Below are 27,913 nucleotides of genomic sequence, written 5' to 3' on the forward strand. Positions count from 1 at the left end.
GTTAACATTGCTTTTTATGTTTCGTACCGAGCCTAACTCTACCTTATCCCTTCTCTCACGTCTTTGCTGTTCATATCATCTCTGCTTTTCTTTCTCGCTCCTTCCCCCACCCTGTCTTTTTTGTTTTTTTTCTCATTTTTAACGCCAACCTTCCTGTGTCCAACTCATTTTTCTCACCTATGTCATTATCATCCTTCCACATCCCCCCCCTCCTCCTCTCTTACACACACTCTCTTTGTCTCCTGCAGGACATAGAGGAAACAATGAACACGGCTCTTAACGAGCTGCGCGAGCTGGAGCGGCAGAGCTCAGCCAAGCACGCCCCCGACGTGGTGTTGGACACCCTGGAGCAGCGGCAGACCTCCGGCAGCAGCGGCGGGGGTCCCACGCCGGCCAGCTCCAGCGAGTCCCTCAGCCCCATCCATGGCGTCATGCTGAGGTCCACCGCCAACACTGAGCCGCCCATCCGCCGCAGCACCAGCTCCTCCAGCGATACCATGAGCACCTTCAAGCCTATGGTAGCGCCCCGCATGGGGGTGCAGCTCAAACCTCCCGCCTTGAGACCCAAGCCCATGGTCCTGCCCAAATCCAACCAGGTCCCACAGCCTCCAGCTACATCTCCTCAGGACCCTCTGGACAAGTCCTGCACCATGTAACCTCTGGGACAGAAACCAGACATGCAAAACAAGATAAACTCTCATTAACCAGTTTCCACGGGGGCTGCTAGCAGTGTCTATACTTTAAAGAGCGTGTAGAATACATGGACCTGGACAGGAAAAAACTACTTGCATTTTGAGATGGCTGTTTCCTTTTGGTGTTCTGAAGTTAAAAAAGTAGATCATAAAAGGCACTCTGAGACTGGTGTAGGAGTTACGGATTTGTCAGCCGGACAAATCTTCTGTCTCAATAACACGTGCACAGTTATGTGTTTTAAGCTTAGGTTAATATTATCTAACATAAGTCTGTTTCTTAATGAACTCAAACAACAAATCACAAAGGCTTCCTTTAAGGTTTTAGAAAATGTACACTAGTTAGTTTAGTTTACAGACATTCATGAACTGTGTAACTTTGAAACAAAACACAGTGCATGTAGCTCCTCTGTTTACCACTGAACCTGAAACGGAGCTTGATGAGAACTGCAGTGACCACAGTGGCATTCTCACACATAGAACTAGATTTTTTTTTTTTTTTTTTCTTTAACCTAGGAGGGCCCTTGAAGGCATTTGTGAACTGGTCCAAAGGCCTTACTGACTCTGAGATGTAACTGATTTCAAATATTAAAATGTTACTATTATAAAGGTGCTGTGACTACCTGGACAGAAGTGGTATGAAGGTTGGACTGATAATGGGTCTGAAGAGCCCTTAACAACTAACGGTACTCTGTTAATGAATTAATAGTACTGATAGAAGTAGGCTTTTTTTCTTCAGTAGCGTGTAAACTCAGCAACTTTCTTTGGCAAAGCATACCATCAGTTGTGTCTCAGAAATGTACAAAGATCACCTCTGTGCTGGATCCACTCAAATTTTATTTTAACATATTTTCCACTTTGCCTGGAATGAGATATGACTATTGGATAAAACCACTACTTCATTATGAACTTTGTTTGAACATTTTCGATGCATTCTTGAATTCTTGCGTCAGTAAGTTATGATGCGGGGATAAAATATGCCTAATAACTTATGCCTTTGCATCTGTGTATCCCATGGGGAGCAGTGTGAAAGTGGTTTGTACTTTTAAAAATTATGACAAATCATCTCCTACCTACAGTATATACAACACATATGCTATTATACGGCGTGGAACACATGCCATCGCTTCTTTTGCGCCTTGCTTTGCTTTATCTACCCAAAGACATGACTACAAGTTAAAGCATGGATGTTGACCCTCCATATACGATGTAGGCATTCTTCATAGTGACTGATGTGTATAGACTCATGGCAGCGCCCTGTGGGAGTGCTGCCGGTAGCCATGGACCTAATGACTGTTAGTGTAAAAGCCTCCTAATGTGTTCCCCCTGCTTCCTGTGCTTCTCTTTGTCAAGATCTCTGAAAACAGCAGCTCGCTGAGTCCCTCTAGTCTGCTTTATGCACAGGTTAGAATGTCAGTAGTGTGTTCTTGTGTTGCTCTCTGACTAACCTTGAGGCTTTCTCTGTGGATGATGACACCTCTGAACGCCTGATGTGTGGCAGGAAATGTGGAACAAGAGGAAGTCTTCCACCGTCAGCGAACAGCCCGTCGGTCAGTTCATACGCGTCCATGTCAAGTAATAATTTCAAAACGCAATAGCCCCATAAAACTGTATGTGCCAGAGTTCCAACCGTGTGACTGCACCCCTGTATGTGTCTTTTTTAAGTAACCTCTGTACTGTAAAAAAATAGCAGAACTGGGTGCATGTCTTGGATGTGTGGCTAGCGTAACAACACTTAGAAAAGACTTGGTTTGCAATGAATAAGCAATGCTCTCTAACAGCAGGTTTACACTATCTTTGACTTGACAGATATTGTGTGTATAGTAATCAAAAATTAATTGATTTCTGAATTACTAACTTTCATTATTTTTATAATCATTTTGTTGTTTTTTTTGTGTTTCTGGGTAGAAATTACTTTAAATTTAGAACAAATGATGTAGAATAAATATCCAGAGATACAGATATTGCACCTATGAAGCCAGTTGTAAAAAAAAAAAAGAAAAAAAAAAGTGTGCTTTTGTCACTATGTAACATCATCAACAGTAGGACTCAGTTATGCCGTGTGTAGGCGTTAAGCTACTCTGTGGTGTTCTGTACATCTGTAGTATGTACTTGTGAAAGTGCCTTTGAAAATGTTTTAGAGGAACTTCAGACATTCTGTGCTGTTGCATTTTCATGTCAGATGCTGTGTTTTGAGAAAATGCAGTGCAGGAAGAAGACACATGAATAAGTAATGATGCCATTTTCCAAAGTTATATGACAGAGTAAATAATAAATAAACAGCTTACCCATTGTGACATTGCACTTTTATGTATATAACTGTATATATGGCATGTAACATCATAACATTTAGAGTTCTTTGAGGGCTTATACCTCAATGGATTTCTTTCTAATAAAGGAAATAGTTTGTCGAGTCTGAGGTAGATTTCTTTTCCACTGTAAACTTCAGTTTATTTATAATCACTGGAGGAAGAATTATTCCGATTTTTTTATGTAAGTAAAAGTAGAAATACCACAATGTAAACATACACAATAAAAGTTCTACTTTAAGTAAAAGTACAGATGTATTATCAGAAAAATATACTGAAAAGTACTCATTATGCAGAATGGACATCGTAATCAATACAGTATAGGAAATCAAATTGTTTTTATTCTTCATTATTATTTGGTATGCAGAGATTTTTTTATGATATTTAAGAAATAGTTTGATGAAGCTTGGCTTTTAAATTTACAGAACTTTGACAGTATATTTCATTCTTAATAATGGTGTGTAGTAAAAATATTTCAAGGACTCACACTGAGTGAGTTTTCTTTCCACATTTCCCAACAAGAAAGTCTCAAATTATTATGACAAATCATTAAATGTAGGATAATTGTAATATGGTGACACGAGGCATTTTTCACTGAAGTCAGCACCGTAGTTTGGGACAGGTAATGTTTTCCTACATGAATCCTGTAAGCTCTCTGATTCTCTGCCCATCTAAGTGCTGTGTTCTGCTATGTATGGGAGCTTTACTGGGATCTGGTGTTCTCCAGACCGAGCTCCAGCCTCAGCACTGTTTGCAGGAGTAAGAGTGGCTCTCTGTTTGTTCCAGGCTTTAGTGTGGGTCTTCAAGGCCATCTGGTGAAAAAAGAAAAGAGAGTGCCCATTGTTTTGGATACTGTCACGCCAACGTTTTTTTTTCCAGCTGGACTGAGGCTTGGTGTGATATAAATGTGCAACAGAAGATACTACGCTTCAAAATCTGCTCCCGTTTTTACACCAGAGAGTGAAAATAAAACATGGTTTACCTCGGCAATCCCAACCTTCCTCTCCCATGTGTGAATGCTCTGCCGCAGCTTCTTGTGTTTATCCTTGATGTGCATGTACTCAATGATTTCAGGAGCCTGATAATCTGCCATCTGGCGGCGCAGGTGTTGGTTGAGGGCCTCTGCCTTTAAACGCTCCTGAAGAGAAAAAAATGAAGTAGGAAAAGTGGATGGAGTACAGCAAGGGAATTATTTTATTTATTTACTTAATCTGTATTTAATCAGGCAATGTCAATAAGATTAAAATCTCTTTTCCAAGAGAGACCTGAGAAGAAACATTCATAAGACAAGAACACGATCAGCAGCCTGAAAAAACACAACTACACAACAAACAAGGAATTAATAAAAACAGTTACAAGAATCATAAAAACATCAAATAATAAGGCTTTAAAATCTCCAAGAGGAATGTAAGACTCAAGTTTGAGGGCAGTTTTCAGTTCATTCCATTTAAAAAGTGCATTATACCTGAAACCAGTTCTGCTAATATAAGTGCAAACATGAAGGATATCTAAGGTTAAGTAGTTAGTGGATTGTGACTGTAGTTAATAGATTTAAATGAGAGAAGAGATGTGAGGTAGTTTGGAAGCTTCAACAGTAGAGCTTCATACATGAATAACATGAGATGGTTATCTCCTCTTGACTTTAAGGAAGTCCATCCAGCCGTGTGATAAAGAGAACAATGATGAGTATGAAATTTGTCATTTGTGATAAAGTGTAATGCACTATGATACTATGACACAAAGTTAAACTGCTGAAGTGTTGATAGGGCAGCATGACAGTACAGAATATCTCCACAGTCAAGGACAGACATGAAGGTTGACTGCACAATAGTCTTACAGTTGGAAGAAGACAGACGTTCTTTAACTTTATACAAGAAGCCTAGTTTGATTTTTGATTTCAAAGTCAAATGTTGAACATGAATCTTGAATGATACTCTGCTATCAAGCCAAATTCCCAAGTATTTATATGACCTAGCAACAGTAATATGGGTGCCATTTAAAGTTTTAATGGCAGGATAGTCAGATTCACTGATGGAGGTGGAGAATACCATGTACTTAGTCCTTCTGCATTTAAAACTAGTCTGTGATTACGGAGTGATAATTGGAAAGCATCAAAGGCAGACTGAAGACGAGTCAGGGCCTGGGCCAGGGTGGAGCCTGGGGCGTATAAAATTGTATCATCTGCCAAAAAAATGGGCATTGATGTATTGATTAGGGAGAATTTTGTTATTTATGTATAATGTAAACAGCAATGGACCGAGGGTAGACCCCTGTGGCACCCCATTTACATCAGCAACAACAGTCTGAGTCTGTAATTAAGTGTGGCTTTATCTAAACCTATAGACTGTAGTTTGTGGAGTAGGATTTTATGACCAACAGTATCAAATGCCAGAAGAAGTCAATGAAGAGAGCAGCACAACATTGTTTTTTATCCAGGGAGGAGACAATGTTATCATTGACTCAAACAGCAGCTGTTATTGTGTTGTGACCCGGGTGAAAACCAGACTGTTGTGGCTGTAGAAAGTTGAGTGAATCAATGAAAGTGTGTAGTTGTAAATTGACCAATGATTCTAGGATTCTTGCTAAGAAAGGAAGTTTAGACATTGAACTGTAGTTGTTTAGATCGGAGACATCACCACTTTTATGTAAGGGTACTACTAAGGTGCTTTTCTGCAAAGCTGGAATCATGCCTGTTAAAAAGGTTTGGTTAAAAATATGTGCTTGATGTGGACAGATTAAGGCGGCACTTAGATGGAGAAGATCAAGATTATTTGCACCAGTGTTTTTGCACACTTTAAACCTAAGCAGAGCTTTGTGAACATCTGCACTGCTTGCCAAACTAAAAGAACTTGCAGTCAGAAGAAGCTGAGGTATTTGATAAGGTAATTGTCTACAGTTGAATCTTAGACTTTTATTATTAAATAAAAGATGAGAGGAGAGGAAATGGTGATTTTAAGCTTCAACTATGGATGATCTATGTGATTTGAGGTGAGAGATATAACCGAGATTAATTCTTAAAAGACGCTACAGTGTTCCAAAATTTAGTGGAACTATAACAGGCAGAGAGAGCTGACTGATAATAATTTGATTTAGCCTTCCTAATCATACTGGTGCAGATGTTTCTTTGTTGCTTAAAGGTTAACCAGTCCACTGGATCTAGCCTTGGACCAGGCTTTGTTTTTGTTGTGGATGGCATTGGAGAGTTATGGGGAGAACCAAGGACTGTGTCTGTTTTTAATTCCATGTTTTTATAAGGGGCATATCTGTCAGCAATAACATTGAAAGATTGTGAAAAGTTCTCCAGTGCCATGGCAGGATCAGTAATAGAGAAAGTATTATCAATGTCAGAGATGAACAAATCATTTAAAAAATCCTGCGGATCAAAATGCTTGTAATTTCTTGTGGTGATAATTTGAGATTGAGATTTAGGGATTTTGGTGTCTCTGACACAGGCAAGCGGGTCAGTGATCACCAACATTAAGGGCTAAAACTCCAGAGGCAGGGTATTTGTGCGGACTGTTAGTAAGCATGATGTCAGTTAATGTAGAGTTAAGAGGATTTTTGAAATTTGAGCTGATGGGTTTGTCTATGAGCTGAAAAAGATTAAGATCAATGCATTGTTCTTTTAATCTGTTAAGAGCTGTCAGAGAGCTGGTCCAGGTTAAGATCCCCCATTATTATTAACTCAGAGGAGGCATACAGTGACCAGAGCTTTGCAATGTCCTCCAAAGCATCAACGTTGGGGGGGATACATACCAATAATGGTTACATGCATGTCTCTACCAAAACAGAGGTCCAAGTTTAGTTTAGTTTAAAGAGCAGACAATAGAGGATATTAACTGATTCATTCATGTATTTGAGTCTGTCCTGAATAATTTTAATGTCCAGAACATTTTTGGACTCATAACAAACCTCCTCAGCATGCTGTATCTCCTCCTCAATTTTTGCCAGCATCTGCTTCCTTTTGGTGATGTCATTGCTCAGCTCCGTAGACTCCCATGTCACACTCTGCAGCATCTCCTGTTCATACAAACATACACACAAACAAACATATAGACACAGACTTGACAAGCTGGAGGTAAGATCAACTATACTGCAAAAGGTGGGATAGGTTTCGTACATCTACACTAAACCACACTGAGAAATGTGTCTTTCTCTCATATGCAAATTTAGAATGAGTTACCTTGTGTGAACTGAGGACACGTTGTACTTTCAGATTGTTAACTTGAAGTTCATCCAGGTTTTTCTCAATTCTCTGCTCATTGTATGCCTGGAAAATGTCCTAGATACGACACACAGTACACACTGTTACATTTACTAACAAGTGAATGATTGGAAGTGATAAACAACAGTTAAAAGGTAAATTCCCAAGCATGTAACTACTTAACTAACCCTGTTTTACAAAAGCAGAACAGCACAGCTTTTTTGTAACGGTCTAACAAAAAAAACTACACAATCAACCAACAATCTATTGAGACATAACTGATATAAGCATCTCTTTTTTTCAGCTATACCTTCACGCTTTTATTCTCTACCTCATATTCAGCTTTTCCCGTCTCTTTTTTCTGCTGAAGCTGCTGCTGGAGCTTCTTTTCTTGGACCTTCAGTGCTTGGTTCTTCAGATTAAACTTCTCCAACTGGGTGACCTGTTTGAGTTTGTATGTGTGAATACCAAAAAGAGAATGTGGACAAAGGGAAGAAGATGAAAAATGAAAGAAAATTACAGTGGAAATAAGATAAAATAGGAAAAAAAAGAGAGAAAATTTTCAGTTAAAATGAGTAGTCGATTTATGTTTTAGCATCTATTCATATTCCTCTTTTGAACAGGTTGATGTCATTATACTGAACCTGATTTTTACCTTTAACTTGTCCACAATGCACTGGAGCACCTTGTTGGGCTCCTTCATCTCCAATTTGCTCTCATTCTTAGGTTTGAGCAGTCTGTGTTCAAACGCCTTCTTGGCCTTCTGGATCTCCTCTAGACGTAATTCTGCCTCTTTTAGGGAGGCCTGGAATGACAAAAGAAATCACTGAGGAGAAATATAACTATGTGTTTTCGTCTTTGTTTTTTTTGGGCAAGAGCATGCAGTAACCTTGTAGTTGTCCTGAATTCTCTCGTATCTCTGTTTGAGTTTCTCCTGGTCTTGTTGTGTCTCTGTTACTTCTTTCTGTGCCATATAAAGCTTTTGTTCCAGAGTCAGCTGCAGGAGGCGATCTGACATGTTGGACCGGGACCTCCGCCTCCGTCCACGACCCTGACAAGGCACAAGAATAAGCACACACACACACAAAATGACGTGGGGCTATCAGGAGTACAGTGCAGACAGGTCATCTTTCCTTGGAACACAATTAAAATCATTTCAGTGTCAATATCAAAATTTACTGGCATGAAAAGAATATAAGCAGCTCATCAAAAGGGTTTTAAATAACTAACAACAATACTTTCATTTGTCATTTATGATGGGGAAAGTAGCTTTCTGTCTATATATTTCTTTGTGTGTAGACAGAGAGAGCAAACCCCCAATCACAATAGATAGTGACTGTATATAGTCTTACCCCACCCTCCAGCTGGGAGGCTCCTGCTGGCCCCGGGCCCTCTCCTGGAGGCTGGGGCACCAGGTCTTTTGGATCCAGGCGGCTGATGAAACGTTCAAACATGTCATTCTCTGCCAGGAGGGCTGCAATGGAATACCTGGTGGGAGGGGACAACAACTTCAAAGTCAGCTAAAAAAAAAAAAAAGGCTTCAAACTTTAAAAGTTTGGTTGATTAAGCTGAAAAGATAAACCAAAAACTTTACAAGACGGCTTCACATTGTTTACAACTTGACCATCTAGCTAATAACTGTATTTTATTCATCACCTCTATTCATTTCTATAGGAAACTAGAGTAACAGCTCAACATTTTAAACGAAAATACTTCTTTCATAGTCAATGTAAATGCTAGAATAATTTGAAGTATGAGCAAGGTGCTGCTAGGTAAGAATAACACTAGTATGAGAGAAACTTTCTGACCCTCTGCATTTAGCTAATGGTTCTTCCCACAGATATTAAATAGGTTTTAATATAATATTGACGTTTACCGCTGTCACGGCTCAACAACAGAGCCAGCGTTAAAGAAGCTAAGCTAGCCTTAACATTCACCATGTAGCATTAGGCTGAACGTCTTTAATACATCTCTTCTTAACATATCCATGGTCTTCAGCCATACGTTTATATTCTGAATATAAAGTTTTCATTACTTAAGTTCTTCGACTCGGCCGTGGAGGACTTCTTTCTGTTCTTGCGTGACCTTGCTTTTTTCTTCCATCAACATCTCGTCCTCCATGGTTGCTAAGGTACACTGAGCCCCTGCAGTGGTTGCTAGGGCTAGTGTGTTGCCTTCACGTGCTCGTGTAAAACCCTGCAATTAACTTTTCAACGAATAGGCCTATAGACAGATTTTTAAAAAGCGTGATTAAAACGTTAACAACAACAACAACAACAACAACAACAATAAGAAAAAGAAGAAGAATAACTATATTTGCAGTTTTTAGATGTAAATTTAACATATTTCTATGAAGGCAATGACGTCCACAGAAAGGTCAGATTCATTAATGCATGCGCATAGCTCAATGTTAATGTTTGTGTTTATTCTAATATTAGATGATAGACGACTTTAGGGGCAGGGCCTGTTTTTTTAAGTTTCAGTTTCATTTCTTTGTAACAGTCTTCGCTGGAGCTGTGGGAAACTAAGGCAGCCCTGTTGTAAACACAGTCTGATGAGCTGGCGAAACTCATGTCAGGATGACCACGATCATCTCTAATTTTATTATCAAGACCCTGTGCGACAACCAGGGATGTCTGGACTTCAAGAGCCTGGATGAGAAGATCAGGCAGAGTTTCACTGTCGCGGAACCAGTTTTGAGGAAAGTCCTCTTCGACGATGGTAAAATAGCTCTTCGAGAGGCCAGACGGAGTGTCTCTGGTTCTGGTCAAATAATCAGCCCGGACAGTCTGGTTGTGGCGAAAACCACCCTGCGGATCTGTCAGAAAAAACCCGGAGAGTGTGCACAGTGCGATAGTTTGCATTTGTGCAGGTATTTTGTTTGCGGAGACTGCACTTTCGGGTAAGTACAGACTGCTGTAGGCCGATATTTGAAGGTTTTGTAATTTTTCTTTACTTCATATTAATACTAGAGCATCTTTCACTAAAATATGCTGAGATTAAAGCAGTTCCAGTATAATACAATGAAAACCTCGGCCGTCATTCACTGCGGTCAAGCTAGCCGTCACTCACAACTCCGTGGTGAAACCGGCTGCTCCTAAATTGGGGTTGCACGCGTATTCTCACCTTTACGGCAAATGCATTGGAACGGGTCAGAGCGAGCTGACATGAAGAGTCAGACATTTACTCTGTCACGTCTCACTTTCCGAAGACTAGGTGTTGTAGTATGCAACTCTGTCCACAAATCGTGAGGGACATTACTTTATTTTTTCATTTTTGGGTTGCAAGAAAAAAAAATCCTGACAATGACTGATATATTCGAGTTCAGGACAACTGTGACCACTCAAGCATTTTCACTTTCTGTCACTCTGCAATCCAAAGAAATGGAAAAGTCCCTATAACAACAAGATGGGTTTTAATGTGGGTGTGGCTGACAGGGATTGGGTGGGACAGCTACAGATTCTAAACAAGCAGACCAGTTCTAGGAGTGGGTGAGGCTGAAAGGTGTACCAGTGGAATGAACACATGAAACATTCAGGTGTTTGGGTGAAGCTGAGGGTGGATCTTATGCATGGACCGGTCATGGAAGTGAACTTGCAATTTAATGGGATGTTTTCATTCATAAGGGACACAGTTAACATGCTTTATGCTTCCTATGAATATAATCCAATTAATCTAATTTCTGTAAAGTAATTTGCCATCTTTAGGCTTAAAGGTAATATGACACAGTGTTTCCCGGGGCATTTTCGGGTCATCTGCAAACCTGGGAGCAGTAGGTCATGGTCTGTCTCTTTCAGAGCAGTTCATCTCTCTGTCTGTTATAGATGACTGGGTAAGGCAGCTGTCCTGATAAGGCTGGCTGTATCCTAGGGGAACCAAGGTCATAGAGAATATGCTGTACTCTGTTTCAGACAGTCAGACTGTCTCCTCTTAGAATGTATAATGTGACCTGAATGCAGACAATGTGTGTGTAAATAAGCATAGTTTCTTGTTGATCCAGTACCCAATAGAATCCTCACATATGTACAGATGAGTAAAGAAGAACCTTATTTGGACACGTAGTAAATCTTATGGGTCTAGTGAAGGGTTAAATACTCTCCGCCAGGAACTAATCTTCAGAATTGAGTGGCATTACAGTGTCTTCATTGTACTGCTTATTTTCATATAACTACCAACTCACTTATTTAAATTCTATTAAGGCTTAAAGTTATGCAAAATTAAGGGCGTGGCCGCTTTGAGTGACAAGTGGGTGCCGTCACAGGTGGCTAGCCTCAGCTCACCCATGCTCCACCTCATTGCCTATTTTTAGATTAGCCAGGAGTTAGGTGGAGTCAGGCACAATCAAAATGACAATGGCCAGAGCCACCCATGGATCATAAAGAGAACTGAACATAGCGTCAGAGGCAGAGCCCTGTTCATTCCTATGAAAGTTGCTCAGTGGCGCATGAAGCCAAAAAAGCCACTTCCCACTGTGAAGAAATTACCCACATGAAAACATACGTTCTATGGGCCCCGTGCGCCCACTTTCACCGGCCAAGACAGACACATGGGGATAAAACAATTCAATCGTGCGGCTTTCAAAATGTGATTGGACCAAATGGATCAAATTATGATAGTGAAAGGAGACATTTCATGAGGGTTGTGATCATGGATGTATAAAGAGAACTGGATACAGTGTCAGAGGCGGGGCCCCGTTCATTCCTATGAAAGTTGCTCAGTGGCGCATGAAGCCAAAAAAGTTCAACTTCCGTGTATAAAATTACCCGGATCTTCCGAGATCATTGGGCCCATAGAGCAAGCGCACTAGTGGCTTTCGCCGGCCGAGCTGGCTACTTCCAGTTTAGCCCTCTGGCTAACTAGAATGGGGATAAAACAATTCAATCATGCGGCTCTTTTAGGCTTTCGAAATGTGATTGGACCGAATGAATCAAATTCTGATAGTGAGACAAGTCATTTCGCGGGGGTTGTGATGCTCAAAAAAGTTTATTCGCTGATTTACGGACGTCTCTTTCACAATGTAAGTCCATGGAAAAAAGTCTTTTTGGGCCCAATAGCATCAAGTGACGTTGTAATTACACGGTTTGGCCGCTATGTCAAATTGGCCTCACAGCCCGGCGCTGTTCCTGGGGGATTGGTTGTGATGCTCAAAAAAATGTATCCACCATTTTACAGCTGCTCCTTTTCCCATGATTGCGTGTGGGAAAAATGCTTTTTGGGCCCCTTTCGTACCCGGAAGTTTAAATTCCATGGTTTGGCCATGGATGTATAAAGACAACTGGATACAGGAAGGGCGCCAGGCTTTAAAGCAAATTTGACACAGCGGCCAAACCGTGTAATTACAAGGTCATGTGATGCACACTAGCCCAAAAAGACAATTTCCCATAGACTTACATTGTGAAAGAGACGTCTGTAAATCAGATGGATACATTTTTTTGAGAGTCACATCCCCCGCGAAATGACTTGTCTCACTGTCAGAATTAAATCCATTCGGTCCGATCACATTTCAAAAGCCTAGAAGAGCCGCATGATTGAATTGTTTTATCCCCATTCAAGTTAGCCGGTGGGCTAAAGTAGCCGACTCGGCCAGCGAAAGTCACTAGTGCGCTCGCTCTATGGGCCGCACAATGCGGAAGATCCAGGTACTTTCATACCCGGAAGTCGATTTTTTTTGCGCCCACTTGGTTGTATTTAGGCATGAAGACGGGGATGGTTAGGGGTCGGGGTGGTGTGTCATGTGACATGCTGTTATGGTAACATCAGGGGGGCGTGTGATCTAGTAAAGTGGGCGTGTCGTGTAGGCCCTTCTCTCAAAGCCCGACGCTGTTCCTGGGGGCTTGGACCCACCACTCTGAGCTTCAAAACCACTCTTCAGGAAATCTATGGGTTACGGCACGGAGGGTTTATCCATAATTTTTTTTTTTTACCATCAATGATATACCCTGTGTTAACACCTAATTTTGAAAACTGGACGTAGTCACATGTGTATTCTTGCGCCTAGTCTGACGTAGTTTGATAAATTGTATTGTATTTGGTGTGCTCGGGTAGAATAAATACGTCATAGCCTTGTCTTTGGAAAGTGAGACACCTGCCAGAGTAAAGTTTAATTCCCAGCTCGCTTAGTGCAGTGCATTTATCGTAAAGGTGAGAATATGCGCGCATTCTAAATTTAGAGGTGGCTGTGGTTTGACCAGAGTTTCGAAAGATATCGAGCTCAGTTTCGCAATCAAAAGTAGTGCAACGGTCGGTTTATAACTCTCTAACTTTTGAAAAAAACTTATGTCAAATCTACTGTATTACATCGCCTGTGATTATCATATTTGGAAAAAAGTTAAATCTATTGAGACTACACCCTTTCCGTGGTCCACCCTCATAGCTGTTTACTTGTGTTGCCTGATTAGACCTTTGCTCATGACTTGGTATGTGCTGACTGTTTGATTCACATGTTAGTCAGAATTAAAGAATTAGAGGCAGATTCCTTAAGATGTAAATGTTTTTAATTTACCTGGTTACAAAACTGACTTCCGAGAAATTTCTCTTTTAAAATGTTTTTAAAAGAGTTAATTTTGTCTCCTTTTGTGTTTTCTGTCTGTAACTTTGTTTTTTTTATTTATGCTGCTGCCTGTCTTGGCCAGGTATCCCTTGAAAAGAGATTTTTAATCTCAATGGGACTCTTCTGGTTAAATAAAGGTTAAATAAAGTTCCCTGTAAGTGTTGTTGCACAGGACAACTCACAACTTCATCATATAATTGGTACACTAAGTAACAAGTTATGTAATTTCCAGCACAGTTCCTCCTAACTTCAACTTCAGTTGAAGTTAGGAGGAACTCAAATAAAAAACAATGCAAAACACCCGTGTGAGAGCACAGAATCTTTCAGGTAGATGCAGAGTATGAAGCATTTATAAAGAAATAAGCCTTTTTCTCAGCAGACAGTTTGATGTCACAGCAGGACAAATGCAGGTGTAATCATTAACATTAATTCAATTTAGATTAGCCAGTTTCAAGGTCCTGCTACTGTGCATACCAGTTCACTGGAATGACTCACTGGTACATTGAATGTAATGTTATTAGCTCCACCTGTGCTTTTCCTGCTTATGACAGGTCAAAATGTCTGTCAATTGAGAATGTCACTATGACATTTGACCTTATGGCCAAAACCTTATTCAGCTCAGTCTAACACACAATATACCAAAAGAAAGCTGCTCATTCATACATGAAAAAGATGGCCTTTATATTTGAAGAAAAATTAACCATTTTGCTGTTGAAAGTCTATATGAAGGAAATAACAAAACAAAGTTTAATTAAGATTATTATTATTGTAACTATGCACTCCACACACTGTAAAACTTAAGTTTGGTTGAACAGCAGATCATGTGACTGTATGCTGTTATCAAAAATGCAAATTGCCAGTTCTTTATTCAAACAGAAGATGGCAGTGTTCACATCTTATCAATTCACCTTTATCACATTTATTATTTCCTCTTTGTAAGTGTTGTTGATTATAGCTGTTATGGCCAGTAATTTACATGTCAAGGAATAAGGCCACTACATAGACTGCAGAATATAGGAATATCATATTTTTACTAGTTTTGTCCAAACCAACCAACAATAACAGCAACCCAAAACTATTATCATTAACATATGAAAACCATAAACATGATTACAAATGTGTGTATTTATGCCAGTGTAGGTTTCATATCCTGGCCATCAGCAACCAGTATCAACAGTAGTATTAAAACAGTACTGTCAATGTATTTTTAAATCTCTAGAGGTCCGTATACACTGTGTACAGGAACTACATAAACCACATTTTAATTGAAATTTAAAATTCATTAAAACTAAAACTCCTGGGATGGAATTTTTGTCATTTTCAGACACAAGTGTAAAAATCCCCATAGTCTGGCGTCACCGTACAATGCTGAACTTTTGAAGAGATGGGGTTTTCGCGACCTGACAGAGAAACAGCTGTTCCAGCTGTTACTGCAGAATGATCCTTATCTGCTGCCTGAGGTAGGTCATACTGGCAACAGTGGGAAACAGAGGTGGGACTTGAGAATCTCTTGCTATTGTGTAGAAAATTATGTAAATCTCTGAATCATATATTTTTGTTGTAACACTCTGGTCAAACCCCCTCCCCCCCAATACCTAGATATGCCCACATTACAACAAGGGCAATGGTGTGCACGGCTCCTGCAAGTTCACCACCACATGCACCAAGCTTCACGTCTGCCTGCACCATTTCCAAGGTGACTGTAAGTTTGGCTCGACATGTAAGAGGAACCATAACATTGAAGCACAAGGAATGAAGATTTTCCGAGGGTTCAGTCAGGAGACTATTTCAAACCTTCCTGGAATCTACAGAAATAAATTCATCATCTTAGGTCAACATGAGAGACAACCCTCTGCTGTTACTGGTAAAGAATTACATTTATGAATAATTTGAGAACTTTTTGTCATCTTATGATAGTGATAGTCTATACAAGTATTTATGTGTGTGATTAGTATCTCCTCCAGTGCTGCCAGTGAAGGTGCCGCAGCCTTCCAAGAAGCCCTCCCACAGCAACCCTGGATCCCCCACATCCCCCACTACCCCCACTACCCCCACATCCCCCACTAGTTCTGCAGGGGCAACTAAAACAATAAGTGATGCTGACAGGAATGAAATATGCCTCTTCTTCATTCGCAGACACTGCAGCTTCAAAGGTAACATTGCTGCTACCAGAACAGATGAGTCATATCCACAGAAACCTCTCAATACATGTGTGTAGATCTGTGTGTGGAGAGAAAATTGTACTGCCTTTTTATCTTTGTTATGGTTTTTTTTGCAGATAAGTGTGTCCGTGTCCATTGGCACCTACCTTACAGATGGCAGGTTTTAGAGAGTGATCATGTGACCTGGAAGGACTTGCCCAATATGGAGGACATTGAGAAGGCCTACTGTGACCCAGGACAAGACACAAGCTGCACCGATCAAGCATCGGCCACATTGGGGATTTTTCGATTTCTTTCTTTACAAAGGTGATCATTATGAATGAGTCAGTCAATTAAACTTTATTTATATAGCGGCTTTGATACAAGTCGAATGCAATTCAAAGTGCTTTACAAGTGAACACAAGATGGGAGACTAATGCACACCAAGATACAAGTAAAATACCAAGAATTTAAACACGGTGACTTGTAAAATATAAATAAAATAAATAATAAAAGATAATGAAGGGGAAAACAAGGAAAAAAACCCACTGTAAAAAATTAATTGAATAAGCCAACAATAAAAGATAAGTAAATGATGAGAGAACAGTTAACGTAAAATTGAAAAATTCAAGCAATAAAAAACACAAAACAATGAAATTATATAACACTACACTATACAAAATGATTAGATTAAAATAAAATTATGAAATGTAAAATTAATTGAGCAATAAAAACATTAAGAATCATAAAACCATAAAATTATAAGGCACTACATAAAAGCCAGTCTGAAATGATGGGTTTTAAGTCTATGTTTCACATAGTAACAGTCTTCCCGGGTTATTTCTATTCTAGAGCAACAATTCAATTTAAAGTCTGGTATTCACATAGTTAAAGTGTTGGGGGGGGGAATTGTTGGTTCACTCTCACTGTTTGCTTTCAGCACTGCACCCCCTGCTGCGCAGTCAGTGGACTTCATGACAATGACATACCAAGGGTCTCCGGTTCGTCGCCTGTCCACCACCTCATCTGTCTCCAAACCCCCTCACTTCATTCTCACAACAACATGGCTTTGGTACTGGAAGGATGAAAACGGGAAGTGGCAGGAGTTTGGACAGGTCAGTCAGAGGACGATGAAAGCAGCAACAAGTCTCATTTGTTCAGACAACTTATTTTTTAAGAGCCTGTGATCCTTCATAGTATCGTACCTGTCTGAGGGAATAAGATTTGGTTTTGTTAGTCTGTTCCGTAGTAATTAATTTTTTTTTCTATCAAGTTATACTTCGAAACTTTGTTCAATTCTTCTCTGTTTTGTTTTGTTTTTTTTCTGTTTAGGGTGACACTGACACACCAGTCTCTGTCACTTCTCAAACTCTGGAGAATGTATACCTGGCGGATAGAGACACAGAGATTCCTTTTAGTGCTGGCAAACAGCAGTATACTCTCAACTTCAAAGGTGCACCGGGAGCCCAGCAGATGTATCAGCAGAACATAAAATACAGAACCAAACGAGAGGTCAGAAGGAGGCCTCGCTTTGTGTCTGTTCAAGATGTGGAAGTGCAGCTGAAGAGGTATTTTTGTATTATCCTTTTACGTGTCTCAAGTGACTTCTCCAGTCAGACAATGCTTACTGTATGTTTTTCTCCTCGGTAGTGCGTTATCACCTAGCTCCAGCCCCTCCACAGCTGAAAATGTCCCATCCTACTGGGACAAGAGTGCCTTACCTGATTTTGGATACAAGGTATCTTCATAGCTTGTATTATACACTACAGCCCCCCTCCCCTCAAGAACACTGAACACATATTTATACCCTTGATTGATGACCTGTTTATGTACACTGAGCTCTTTTCTTTCAGCTCATACCTCTTTCGACATCTGCAAAGGAGTATAAAATGATTGAGATGTTATTCAGGCGCACCATGCCCCAGACTAAAATCAACAGCATCCAAAGAATCCAGAACCCATCTCTGTGGAAAGTCTTTCAGTGGTAAATCACAGACAAGGCTTATTAATAATAATAATTTGTGCAGCCCTAAAACACATAATCACATTAATTTTTTAAATATTTCATTTTCAGGCAGAGAGAGCAGATGAAGGAGAGGAGTGGAGGGAAACCTGTGGATGAGAAGTACTTGTTCCATGGGACAGATGAGTCCCTGATTCAGGCCATCTGTGAGCAAAACTTTGACTGGAGGATGTGTGGTGTGCATGGCACGGCGTACGGCAAAGGTACAGAAAAAAAGCCTCAGTATTTCAGTAATATCATAAATATGATATCGCATATATGATATTGGAGGCTGTCCAGAACGCACTTTTACTTTGTCCACTTGTGACTTGATTACAGTTTTGTTTCCCATCTCAGCAGCTGTGACATTGTTTAGAGACGATTTTGATCATAAATTTAGTGCACATTAAAAATATGTTCAGAACACATTATTTTGTAAGAAGTTCCAGGTTTATCAGGCTTTCAGAACTGAATGTCTAATCATGAAGCAGCATACTACAAGTATACTTTTTTAATTTTTTTTAGGGAGCTACTTTGCAAGAGATGCGTCCTACTCAGACAGATACGCCAGGGCCAAAAGAAGTCTGAACTATATCATGTTTGTTGCTCTGGTCCTGGTGGGGGAGTACACCAAGGGAAGCAGCAGCTACGTTCGGCCCCCATCAAAAGGAAACAGCAGAACCCTCTATGATAGCTGCGTTGACAGGCAGAGCGACCCCAGCATCTTCGTCGTCTTTGAAAAACAACAGATTTATCCAGAGTACATCATTGACTACTCCTGAGTTGTGACAACAGTGGTGCTGTTTTTGTTGAGGACGTCAATGGTCAGGGGAATTTTACTATACTGTAGCTGTTAGTGGCTTTAAGGGTTTGTGTAGTTTTCTATGTGAAATAACATCAACACAAAAATGTGGCAAGATTAGAACTCTGGATATCCATATATACTTATAATACAATTGACTGCTTATGGGATTTTTCTGCAAGTTTATTGGTGTGTTCTGATGAATTTATTAGGTGACAGAAAATACTTTTGCATTGCAGATCGTATACAGTTACTAGAGAGCTTTTCCTTTGAGCATGTCTATTTTGATGATGGTGTCTATTTCGTCATGACAATGTCTGAACACAAGTCTAAATGAAGGATACTGAGGGCGACAAATGATCTGGTGTTTAAATATGAATTGAAATTCACTGATTGCTCTGAAATAAACAGATCACAAGCTACCATGAAAGTAGTTTATGTATTCATTTAATGTCATTATTTTCATTGTGTATCCAACAGAAATCTCATCACATTATAATATTTATTCACAAACAAGAGGTATTTGACCCATTTTAAATGAAGACCTTTTTAACAGGCCTTTAATCACCTTTGATCACAGTTGCTGTAATATACATATTATTGTATACATTCAAGATTAAAATTCATCTTATGAAATTGATCTTGGATCACTCAGTCATTAGCTAAAATTCAAACTAGGATGGAAGTCACATACATGATGAATAATTATGTAATGCCCTTCGTCCAATTTCAATAAAAGGTATAAATGGTCTCATTAAAGAATCATGGATGACATTATTAAGAGATAAAGTGATCAAATGCTTGTGGCTCAACACCTTAAAGTTGGACCTAATATCCACTGTAATATCCAGTTAGGTCCAGTTTCCTATTCTGAGACATTTAATAAACACTGGATCACGTATCAGGAAACAGCAGTTTGAACTTCTCCTTGCATGTATCATTTCTTGAACAAACCAAACTGCAGGGAGATATCAGTAGTAACCCTGTAGGGAATCACAGAAGTATACAAAGCCCATGTGTGGATACAGGGATGCTGGTTTTCTGTCAGTCTATTGGAAGCAGGAGCAAAGAGTGAGCAGCTTAGTTACACAACAGACTGTTCTTTTGTTGAGGGAATGTGCAAACTTTCAGGTTCAGCATCGACTGATCTGGCTCAACTAGTTCTACAGGCTCGCTTCGTCATTATTATTAGATTTTACATAACACACTGCACAAGTTTCAATTTCACTTTCTTTTCCTTTTCATCATTACTGCATTATAATAACCACAGAAACTTGAGAAGATGATAAGGTCAAACCTTTAAATGCACAAATCAATTATAAAACCTAATGCTACAGTGCAAAACAGAAAAATAGTTACCTGCTCATTGTGAAATAAAAAAAATATTGTACCGATTCATGGTAAATGAGAAAATTCCTTTCCTGAAAAAGACTTTATGAAAGGCAGCAGCTAAAAATGATCAATACTGCTAAATCGTGTGGTAAGAGTCTGTGATTTGCTCTTTTTAAGCAAAGTGCAATCCTATTCCTTTGTTCCTTGCTCTCTGTGTTCTCCCTCGCTCTCCCTTGTTGTTTTATCACGCTAACAATCGGAGAAGTCAGTCGAAGGCTCAAGTGGACCTAAACTGCCTGAGTGAAGAGCACTTAGACCAACCACAGTTCTGTGCAAATGTCATCATGACAGCATAGCAGCGCTGTTGCTCATCTTCAGTTCACTTTCCAGCTCACTCTCAATCAAAAAAAAGGCAATAGATGGAGGTATACTGTGTATTGTAACTTACTGTAAAATAATAGATAGTGAGCCAGAGACAATGACACCAAGTGCCACTATAACAATATAGACCTGCAGGATGGTTTGTAGCTCTTCATTCTTCCCTCTGACATCTAGAAGACAAACACTCATTGTCTAATCGTCTGGTGGAGAATTCACTTGACTTTCTTCACTGTCTCTTCTTGTGATTTTCACAAATATGCCATTTTTAGGTCCTAGAGTGCTTGATGACTTCAACTCAAGAGGAACCTGAAAGAAAAGAGTACCACATGTGAAAGCAACATCTTCCATAAATATTTGTGTTTTTAATGTAGGATATGGAAACAGCTGACAGACGCATATTGAATTTTTATATTATTACATTACTATTTTTACATTATTAGTTCCATTAGCTAAATTTTGCAAATCACAGCAACATGGGTGTCACTAGACAACATGTCTAGTGACACCCACAAGTGCAGTGTTTGGGTGTTTATCTCATAAGTGTATGAATCCTTTCTGTGACTCAAAATGATCTGTAGCAGATAATACAGATGCTGTTTGTATTCAGTCGTTCCAACCCACCTTCGTCTCAGAGCAGGCCACAATGCTGAATCTCTGGAACAGACGAACTAGAGCCATTCTGATTTCTAGTTGGGCAAGCCTCATTCCCACACAGTTGCGGGGGCCAGCCCCAAACGGCAGGTATACAAATGGATGTCTACTGGCCTTGGCTTCTGGTGTGAATCTGGAAATCAACCACAAGTTATATTTTTGGATGAATTAAAAGCTGCAGGTCATTGTCAAAATACTGTATTTCATTTAGCTTTAGTGCAATACAGGGATTTTACTGCTGTTGTTATAGCAGTGTTGGACATATTTCAGTTTCAAGTTCACTGGACTGCAGGGATACAGTTTATGTACTGGTGTTACATGGTGAAACAAGAGAAGAAATGTGTTTGCACTGGTGAACTGCAAGTTGCATGAGGTTCATTCAACATCACTGTTTACACAAAACATTAAAAAAAAAAAAAACTAGATGCAACACCACTTTTTTTTCATGGCACTGTAGAAGACAAAGGTAAAGTTATTTTGCCCGCCAATGTGTCAAAAACAGTTACAATTAGATATCACCAGTGACAGTCATTATGTATTGGCTATTCACTGGCATGGTATGATGTTAATCCACAAATATTCAATCATAGTGATTTTTTGTGAGGATCCATGTCCCCCAAAGTGCTGTTCTGAGCTGGTTTCAGTAATGTCCAGCTGAAGTAATTTGACATATCAACAGATTGATTGTTCAGTTAACTGCAGGTGGTAACAGACAAAGTCAGTGAGCCATCTACAAGATTAAGATGACACTGATACACAAGCTGAAGATACTATAGTACTATTTACTTATCTACTGTAAAAACAACCGTCTACCTCTCTGGGATGAACTTCTCAGGCTCTGGCCAGTACTCTGGGTCATGGTGGAGGAAGCCTGCTGGGATCTCCAGCGTCGCTCCTTTAGGGAGGAACTGGCCGTTCACCACACAGTCATTGTCGATGTCTCGTGCAAACCTTTTTGGGACAAAATGCCATGAAAAAGAGTGATCATGCATGTCATATACACCTCAACTAATATTTCCTTCTTTACTCCATGCAATGCCTGAAAGGTCTTGGCCAGAATAATCATAACAAAAAGTGAACTGCACCTTATGACACTGCTAGTAAAAATGCATCTTTTATTCTCATTTAATGTTCCTACCTGAATCCAGGAGGGTAAAGGCGCAATGCTTCACTGACGACCATGTCCAGATACTTCAGCTCCTGGACATTTGTGTAATTTGGTGACTCCTACAAGGAAAAAAGAGAATACATGATAAATTCAGAGTAATGTATGAAGAGTTTTAAAGAAACTTAAGAAAGTTCAAGTGAGATAAACCAACAACTCTCCACCCATGCCATAAGGAGATCATAACAAACCACAAGGCAACACACTCACATGTCTGGTGAAGAAATCGTCCACCTCCTCCTGTACTTTGCGCTGACATTCAGGGTTAATGGCCAGCAGGTAGCAGGTGAAAGCTAGCGTGTTGCTGCTGGTTTCGTAGCCCGCTAAGAGGAAGACAAAAGCCTGACCCACAATCTCATCTTCCGTCATTATCTTTTTCTGTGGACGCCTGGTGGGTGTCTCCTGTGAGTGAAGACCGTCATCCTGATTCGAGGCTGACGGCTGCGTCTGCTGGTTCCTGTGTTCGGGCTCATCAGCATGGTTTGCTGCATCACTGCTGCTTCGTGCATCCAGCATCAGCTGAAGGAAGTCTCGACGTCTCTACATACAGAAACATACATGAGAAATTAATTTTTTTAAAAACTATATATCAGAAAGTATATCCATGAAGGAAATTGTGGGTTTTCCATAGAACTATTTCAATGAAAGATCAAGGATTTAACACACATTTTTAAGTTGCGATTATCAAGATTCACCTGTTCAGGAGGCTGCTCCTCTCTCTGTTTGATGATCCTCTGAATGCTGTTGATGAAGAACTGATTCATCTGGTCTCGTCTTTTGTTGGGGATGAGTCCCGCCAGAGGAGCCATGATGAATGGAAACGCAACTGCACATAAAAACAAGAGTCTGTTTTACACACTGGCAAATGACTCAATGTGCAATCATAAAAATGTTTTATGTTTACTTGTTTCTATTTTATTTTATGCTCAATTTCTTCAAATTTATCATCCAAATAAGAATTACTTGGGAACCCCAGATAACTGTGACATACTCCTCTTAAATCTATGCAACAGAGGACAGTAAACCATTCTGCTTCTGGTTGGTTTCTTAATTTATTTCTTTTTCCTTCATAGCATCCTATAGAAACATGTCCCAAATATCATAGTTTATATATACAGTATATAAATATTAATACAAATAGATTGGACTGACTGAAAACCAGCATGATGGGCCTGAAGAAAGAAAAGGAGAAGAACATCTGAGCGTGGTGGACAAAAGGGTCATCTGGATTGTTCTGAGAGTCCACCTGAGTTGCAAATGCCACACTGGCGATAACATCCATAGTGAAGCAGCCGAAACACCTGAGAGAGGACAGAACAAGACTAAGTAATCTTAATTGTGTATGTTGATTGTGTGTGATTTGTAGGTGTGTTCGCATTTACTTGTGGATGTCAAAGGCCTCTCCTGACTCGGCATAGGTGTTCAAGTTGTCCATCAGGGCACCGGTGGCTGTATTGATGAGTGGAACCATCTACAGGACAACACAAAAGACAGTGTCATTTGTCATAACTGCAGATGACTTCTAGGAATGGACAGATAATCAGTCAAAAAAATAATAATCCCCTGATAGGTCTGTGAGGTGTATCATGTAGCCATTTATTATGTGCCCTTCTAATTGGAACATATAAATATCCTCTGCCTCTGATCAGCGCCCAGTCAATCTGAGCATTCCTATCTCACCTCCTTCATCTTGGCAGCACTGAAGGAAGGGGTAAGGATACTCCTGACTCTCTTCCACCTTTCATTCCTCAACATGAGCAGACAGTCAGTCATGGGTTTGGTTGCAAAGCGAACAGTCTATATAGAGGGACAAGAGAGTAAGGACACAAACGTTTGTTATCGTTACATCAACAAACTTCATGTTGGAATCAGCACACAGTGTACATCTAATGTATGAGGCAGCTGTTTCTCCTCTCTTAGATATGTTTTAGTTAATGTCCTCACCATTCTGTTTGGGAAGCTGCTGAAGTCTCTGACCATCACTTGTCTGAGCATGTCAGGGTCGGCCACCACTACCACTGGTCTCCGGCCCAAATAATACCTAAAATACAAACAATACAATTGTATAAAGTATTCATCTTATTTCACAATGTGGAAGATTTTTAAAAAACAAATTTAAAAATGTAATGTATTGCTTGTTTTACTTACCCACAAACTCTGCCATGTGTCTTTATGAGATCATTGATAGGGTTGAAAAATCCCTGAAAACAACATTAAAGACCAACATCACAACGGAGTAAAAGAACAGAAAGAACTAGTGAAGCTCTTTAAGAATTAAATAATCCCATGTTGAAAACCAAATGATGGACTGTTGTCTTTATGTAAACTATTGTATGATAGCATCACAACTATTTAACATGCGTCTATGGGAGCCGCATATACTGCATAGCAGTCAACTGATGGCCCAATGAAAGGACCAGTACTGAAACTATAATCTCTCACCAAAACTAAAAGCCAGAGAGAGGAATGAAACTAATTAAGAGAAGCATGCATGTTTAAACACATGCACTTACATAAAGAAAAATTGTGAAAACTTGTGTGTGTATTTGTTTGTGTGTACATCTTGTGGTTTGTATCAGAGGAATAATGTGAAAAACTGAGAAACCAGGAAAAACATTTTCAGTAAAACATGCTTTTCATGACTTTTGTTCCGATAGAAACAAATTCAGGTGCTGGTGCACTTTCTTTCAAAGAAGATGATGATAAGAGTCTCTCTTCCATCTTCACAATAATCTCTGAGACTGAGATGGGTTTTTTTTTTCAGGGGTTGGATGGATTAAACAAATCAATCTGCATTCAAAGCTATTTCAGTACAGGCTTATGCTTTTTACTATGGTTCTCAGGTTGACAGAAAGTCCAGCAGATTTTAGAGATCAGAGAACGTTAAATCTTCATCCATCACATCTTACCTGCCGAAACATAAATATGTTGCCGAGGAACGGCATTGGCTTTGGATGTTTGATGCCACATCGAGAGAGGACTGAAAAAGGATAGATTGAATACCTAAAAGAAAGAGCACAGAGGTGTGTTGATGAGTGATGACTAAAGGAAAATACAGTAAAAAAAAAAATCCCAAAATACTCTCTTGGATGTAACAGCTAAAATAAACACACAGCCACTGCCACATATAATGAATATCTGGGGTGTGTTGAATTTCTAAGTGTAATAATAATCTCAGACAGGGGAGCATGAAACAAATATTATATTCAAGTCTTAGTTTTAAACTCTCCAATCTTATTTTCAACTTTTTGATTCATGAAGGGCAGCGTTTCAAACACACAACATTTAACTTGCTAGAAGACTTAAGTTTATACTGTTGGTATAATTTACCAATTCTGTATGCATTTTGACTTTCCTCAATCTCATAATTTCTATTTCACTTTTTATACCATGGACATTTTTCATTTATGTTCCTGGTCAGTTATATGACTGAGTTAATTGTCACAGCAGCTGCGACATCAAATGCAACAGGGATTCAAAGCATTTACTCACCAATAGAGAAGACCCAGAAAGACGAGGAAGAGGCTGAGTGTGACGGGAAGTCCTCTGGCCTCTATGTGGAATACATTTAGGAAGTCAACTAAAGCCTCCATGATGTTACAAAAAAAACAGCTCTTAGTTTTCTACCACCTGCACTGGGTCACTGCACCTAGAATATAACAAGACAGAAAAAGATTAGGGCTTTGTAAATGCTATTGAATATGTGTATGTGACACCTCAGTTATCACTATAAGTAGGGCTGGGCAATATATCGATATTATACCAATTTCGTGATATGAGACTGGATATCGTCTTAGATTTGGATTAATGTAATATCGTGATATGGCATAAGTTTTGTCTTTTCCTGGTTTTCAAGGCTGCATTACAGTACAGTGATGTAATTTTCTGAACTTACCAGACCGTTCTAGCTGTTCTATTATTTGCCCTTAACCCACTTAGTCATTATATTCACATTACAGATGATTATTTATTAAAAATCTCACTGTGTAAGTATTTTGTAAAGCTACAAGTATGCTGATGGCACCACACAAATCATGACTGATAGACTATATCTTAAATGTCATGCTGTGAACTATACTTCTTTAAAGGGAAGAGATACATAGCGGCATCTCTTTCTGGACTGAGATCTCAAACTTGCTCCGTATGGAGTTTATTCTGCAAGCCCCGCCCACTTTTAGCGGTCCAATCAAATGCGAAAATTTGAGTTAAATCCCTTTTGTAACTGTTCACTGTTTACCAAATATTCCGTTTCACTGGGAAATACGACCCTGTACAGAAGCTCAGGATGTTCTAACTACCGTTTCACTGCGACTTTAATAGTTAACCAGCCTTTGTTTATGTTGACATACAGTGTTTGCCCGACGTCATAGGTCATCTGAGGTGCTAGGCTAATAGCTACAACATCTAGCAAGCTGTCTGACATGTTTGACGTTTTCATGTCCTCATATCCAGCGTCATGTTTATATTTGGAAAAAGATATACGCACAGCTGTGTTCCAAATTTGTCAAAAACGAATGTGAGTATGCCATAGACGGTTATTTACCTCATAGCTTTCTCTTCTCTCGTTGCATAAATGTTATGAAATCTTCTTCGTCCTGTCATCTGGTCGCATCCCAGAGAGAGCTTAGCTACATACTGCCCCCTACTGTACCGGCGTGTACAGAGAGTACTGCACCCAGCACGACTTTACCCCATTCACAGTGGAATCAAATATTGAAAGAGGAAGAAAAAAAAGAAAGAAAGTAGGAAAAAACAAATAAAACAAAGCACAGTAACAAGGACACATGACAGACACCATGGACTAGGGACATGACAACAAGAACTGACTTTGAGATTTGAGCCCAAGTATATGTGCGTGTGATGTGTGCTGTGCTTAATTATATGAATAAAAGAAAATAAATTAATAAAGGTGATGTGTGCTATGTCCTTGAAAAATGTCCTTGATTGAAAATGTTGCATTCAGTTAGTCATTAGAAAAAATCTTGGTATTCTGAGAAAAACGAGATTTTAAGATTTGCTTAAAGCAAAAATGTCAATTATTTTATATTCACAAAACACCAACATAATTGCACACATGCACTCTACAACTCGATTGAATACAACAGTGTAAACATGGTTCAATACAGTGATAACTTGGTATTTCACTTGGCTCTATGTGGAGTACATGTATGTTGTTCATCATTACCCAACAGGTGCTGCAGGAGTCAGTGTGTCTAAAGAGACAATGGAAGATCACACTCATCACTAAACTATGGAAACATCTTCTGTAGACATAAAAGTCATGGGAATGATGGCAGGCCATAGTGATATAAAAGCTGCCTTCAGTTTGACACAAGCTGACCTCCTGCAAAACCTAACCGCTGGAAAGCTAAAGGGCCTATTTCACAATATGACGCAGGCAAACTGGATGTAGTCTAGTCTTATGTCAGGCGTGTCAAGTAATTGTCACGACTTACTATTCAAAATAATTGCAATACATTCAAGATTAATAAAACAAGGCACTGAGGTCACATTCTTTTGGGTTCCAGCACATAGGCATTCTGGGTAATGAAGGAGTGGACAAACTAGCACAACAAGCAGTTAGAAAAGGAAACAGACATACATATTAAACTCTCAAAGTCAAAGGAGAAGGGCATTGTATGGAAAAATATCAATAAAGAGTGGCAACAGCACTGGGAACAGGAGAT

General features: G+C 39.5%; 4 protein-coding genes across 6 annotated transcripts in view; 2 read left to right on the plus strand and 2 right to left on the minus strand.

Annotated features, from left to right (window-relative positions):
• Nucleotides 1–3,102, plus strand: part of srgap1a (SLIT-ROBO Rho GTPase activating protein 1a) — an 85,098-nt gene extending 81,996 nt beyond the window's left edge. For 2 of the 3 annotated variants that reach the window (XM_042412371.1, XM_042412372.1), the window contains exon 22: nucleotides 249–3,102. In XM_042412371.1, coding sequence (XP_042268305.1) covers nucleotides 249–656 — 408 coding nt within the window. In that variant the 3' untranslated portion in view covers nucleotides 657–3,102. The remainder of the gene's footprint in view (nucleotides 1–248) is intronic. The other variant, XM_042412373.1, reaches the window with a different exon arrangement.
• A 212-nt stretch (nucleotides 3,103–3,314) lies between these two features.
• On the minus strand, nucleotides 3,315–9,436 carry ccdc113 (coiled-coil domain containing 113). The gene is made up of 9 exons (XM_042412379.1): nucleotides 9,238–9,436; nucleotides 8,555–8,690; nucleotides 8,092–8,253; nucleotides 7,858–8,007; nucleotides 7,534–7,644; nucleotides 7,182–7,280; nucleotides 6,911–7,018; nucleotides 3,981–4,136; nucleotides 3,315–3,810 (listed from the first exon to the last, which is right to left on the minus strand). The coding sequence occupies exons 1-9, from the start codon at nucleotides 9,321–9,323 to the stop codon at nucleotides 3,670–3,672; spliced, it is 1,149 nt and encodes a 382-aa protein (XP_042268313.1). The 5' UTR covers nucleotides 9,324–9,436; the 3' UTR covers nucleotides 3,315–3,669.
• Nucleotides 9,437–9,617: 181 nt separating this feature from the next.
• parp12a (poly (ADP-ribose) polymerase family, member 12a) lies at nucleotides 9,618–19,139 on the plus strand. The gene is made up of 11 exons (XM_042412376.1): nucleotides 9,618–10,104; nucleotides 15,077–15,212; nucleotides 15,352–15,616; nucleotides 15,705–15,905; nucleotides 16,031–16,220; nucleotides 16,834–17,008; nucleotides 17,226–17,461; nucleotides 17,544–17,631; nucleotides 17,747–17,877; nucleotides 17,968–18,119; nucleotides 18,421–19,139. The coding sequence occupies exons 1-11, from the start codon at nucleotides 9,782–9,784 to the stop codon at nucleotides 18,675–18,677; spliced, it is 2,154 nt and encodes a 717-aa protein (XP_042268310.1). The 5' UTR covers nucleotides 9,618–9,781; the 3' UTR covers nucleotides 18,678–19,139.
• tbxas1 (thromboxane A synthase 1 (platelet)) lies at nucleotides 19,129–27,016 on the minus strand. Its single transcript, XM_042412377.1, has 14 exons — nucleotides 26,770–27,016; nucleotides 25,719–25,875; nucleotides 25,136–25,229; nucleotides 24,375–24,427; nucleotides 24,171–24,267; nucleotides 23,907–24,023; nucleotides 23,609–23,697; nucleotides 23,379–23,527; nucleotides 22,922–23,052; nucleotides 22,437–22,766; nucleotides 22,200–22,288; nucleotides 21,875–22,012; nucleotides 21,032–21,194; nucleotides 19,129–20,716 (listed from the first exon to the last, which is right to left on the minus strand). The coding sequence occupies exons 2-14, from the start codon at nucleotides 25,817–25,819 to the stop codon at nucleotides 20,603–20,605; spliced, it is 1,665 nt and encodes a 554-aa protein (XP_042268311.1). The 5' UTR covers nucleotides 25,820–25,875; nucleotides 26,770–27,016; the 3' UTR covers nucleotides 19,129–20,602.
• Nucleotides 27,017–27,913: the final 897 nt, after the last annotated feature.

This window comes from Thunnus maccoyii, chromosome 5 (genome assembly GCF_910596095.1).
Source record: "Thunnus maccoyii chromosome 5, fThuMac1.1, whole genome shotgun sequence".
NCBI lineage: Eukaryota > Metazoa > Chordata > Actinopteri > Scombriformes > Scombridae > Thunnus > Thunnus maccoyii.

Excerpts from the sequence above, each read along its gene's own strand:
- ccdc113 (XM_042412379.1), bottom strand. The coding sequence starts at position 9,323 with ATGGAGGACGAGATGTTGATGGAAGAAAAAAGCAAGGTCACGCAAGAA. Across the intron at positions 8,254-8,554 it reads CCTCCCAGCTGGAGGGTGGG|GGTCGTGGACGGAGGCGGAG; the intron begins GTAAGACTATAT and ends GTGCCTTGTCAG. Across the intron at positions 8,008-8,091 it reads GAATTCAGGACAACTACAAG|GCCTCCCTAAAAGAGGCAGA; the intron begins GTTACTGCATGC and ends TTGTCATTCCAG.
- parp12a (XM_042412376.1), top strand. The coding sequence starts at position 9,782 with ATGACCACGATCATCTCTAATTTTATTATCAAGACCCTGTGCGACAAC. Across the intron at positions 15,617-15,704 it reads ACAACCCTCTGCTGTTACTG|TATCTCCTCCAGTGCTGCCA; the intron begins GTAAAGAATTAC and ends GTGTGTGATTAG. Across the intron at positions 16,221-16,833 it reads CGATTTCTTTCTTTACAAAG|CACTGCACCCCCTGCTGCGC; the intron begins GTGATCATTATG and ends GTTTGCTTTCAG.
- tbxas1 (XM_042412377.1), bottom strand. The coding sequence starts at position 25,819 with ATGGAGGCTTTAGTTGACTTCCTAAATGTATTCCACATAGAGGCCAGA. Across the intron at positions 23,528-23,608 it reads GAGGCCTTTGACATCCACAA|GTGTTTCGGCTGCTTCACTA; the intron begins GTAAATGCGAAC and ends GTCCTCTCTCAG. Across the intron at positions 22,013-22,199 it reads CTTTACCCTCCTGGATTCAG|GTTTGCACGAGACATCGACA; the intron begins GTAGGAACATTA and ends TGTCCCAAAAAG.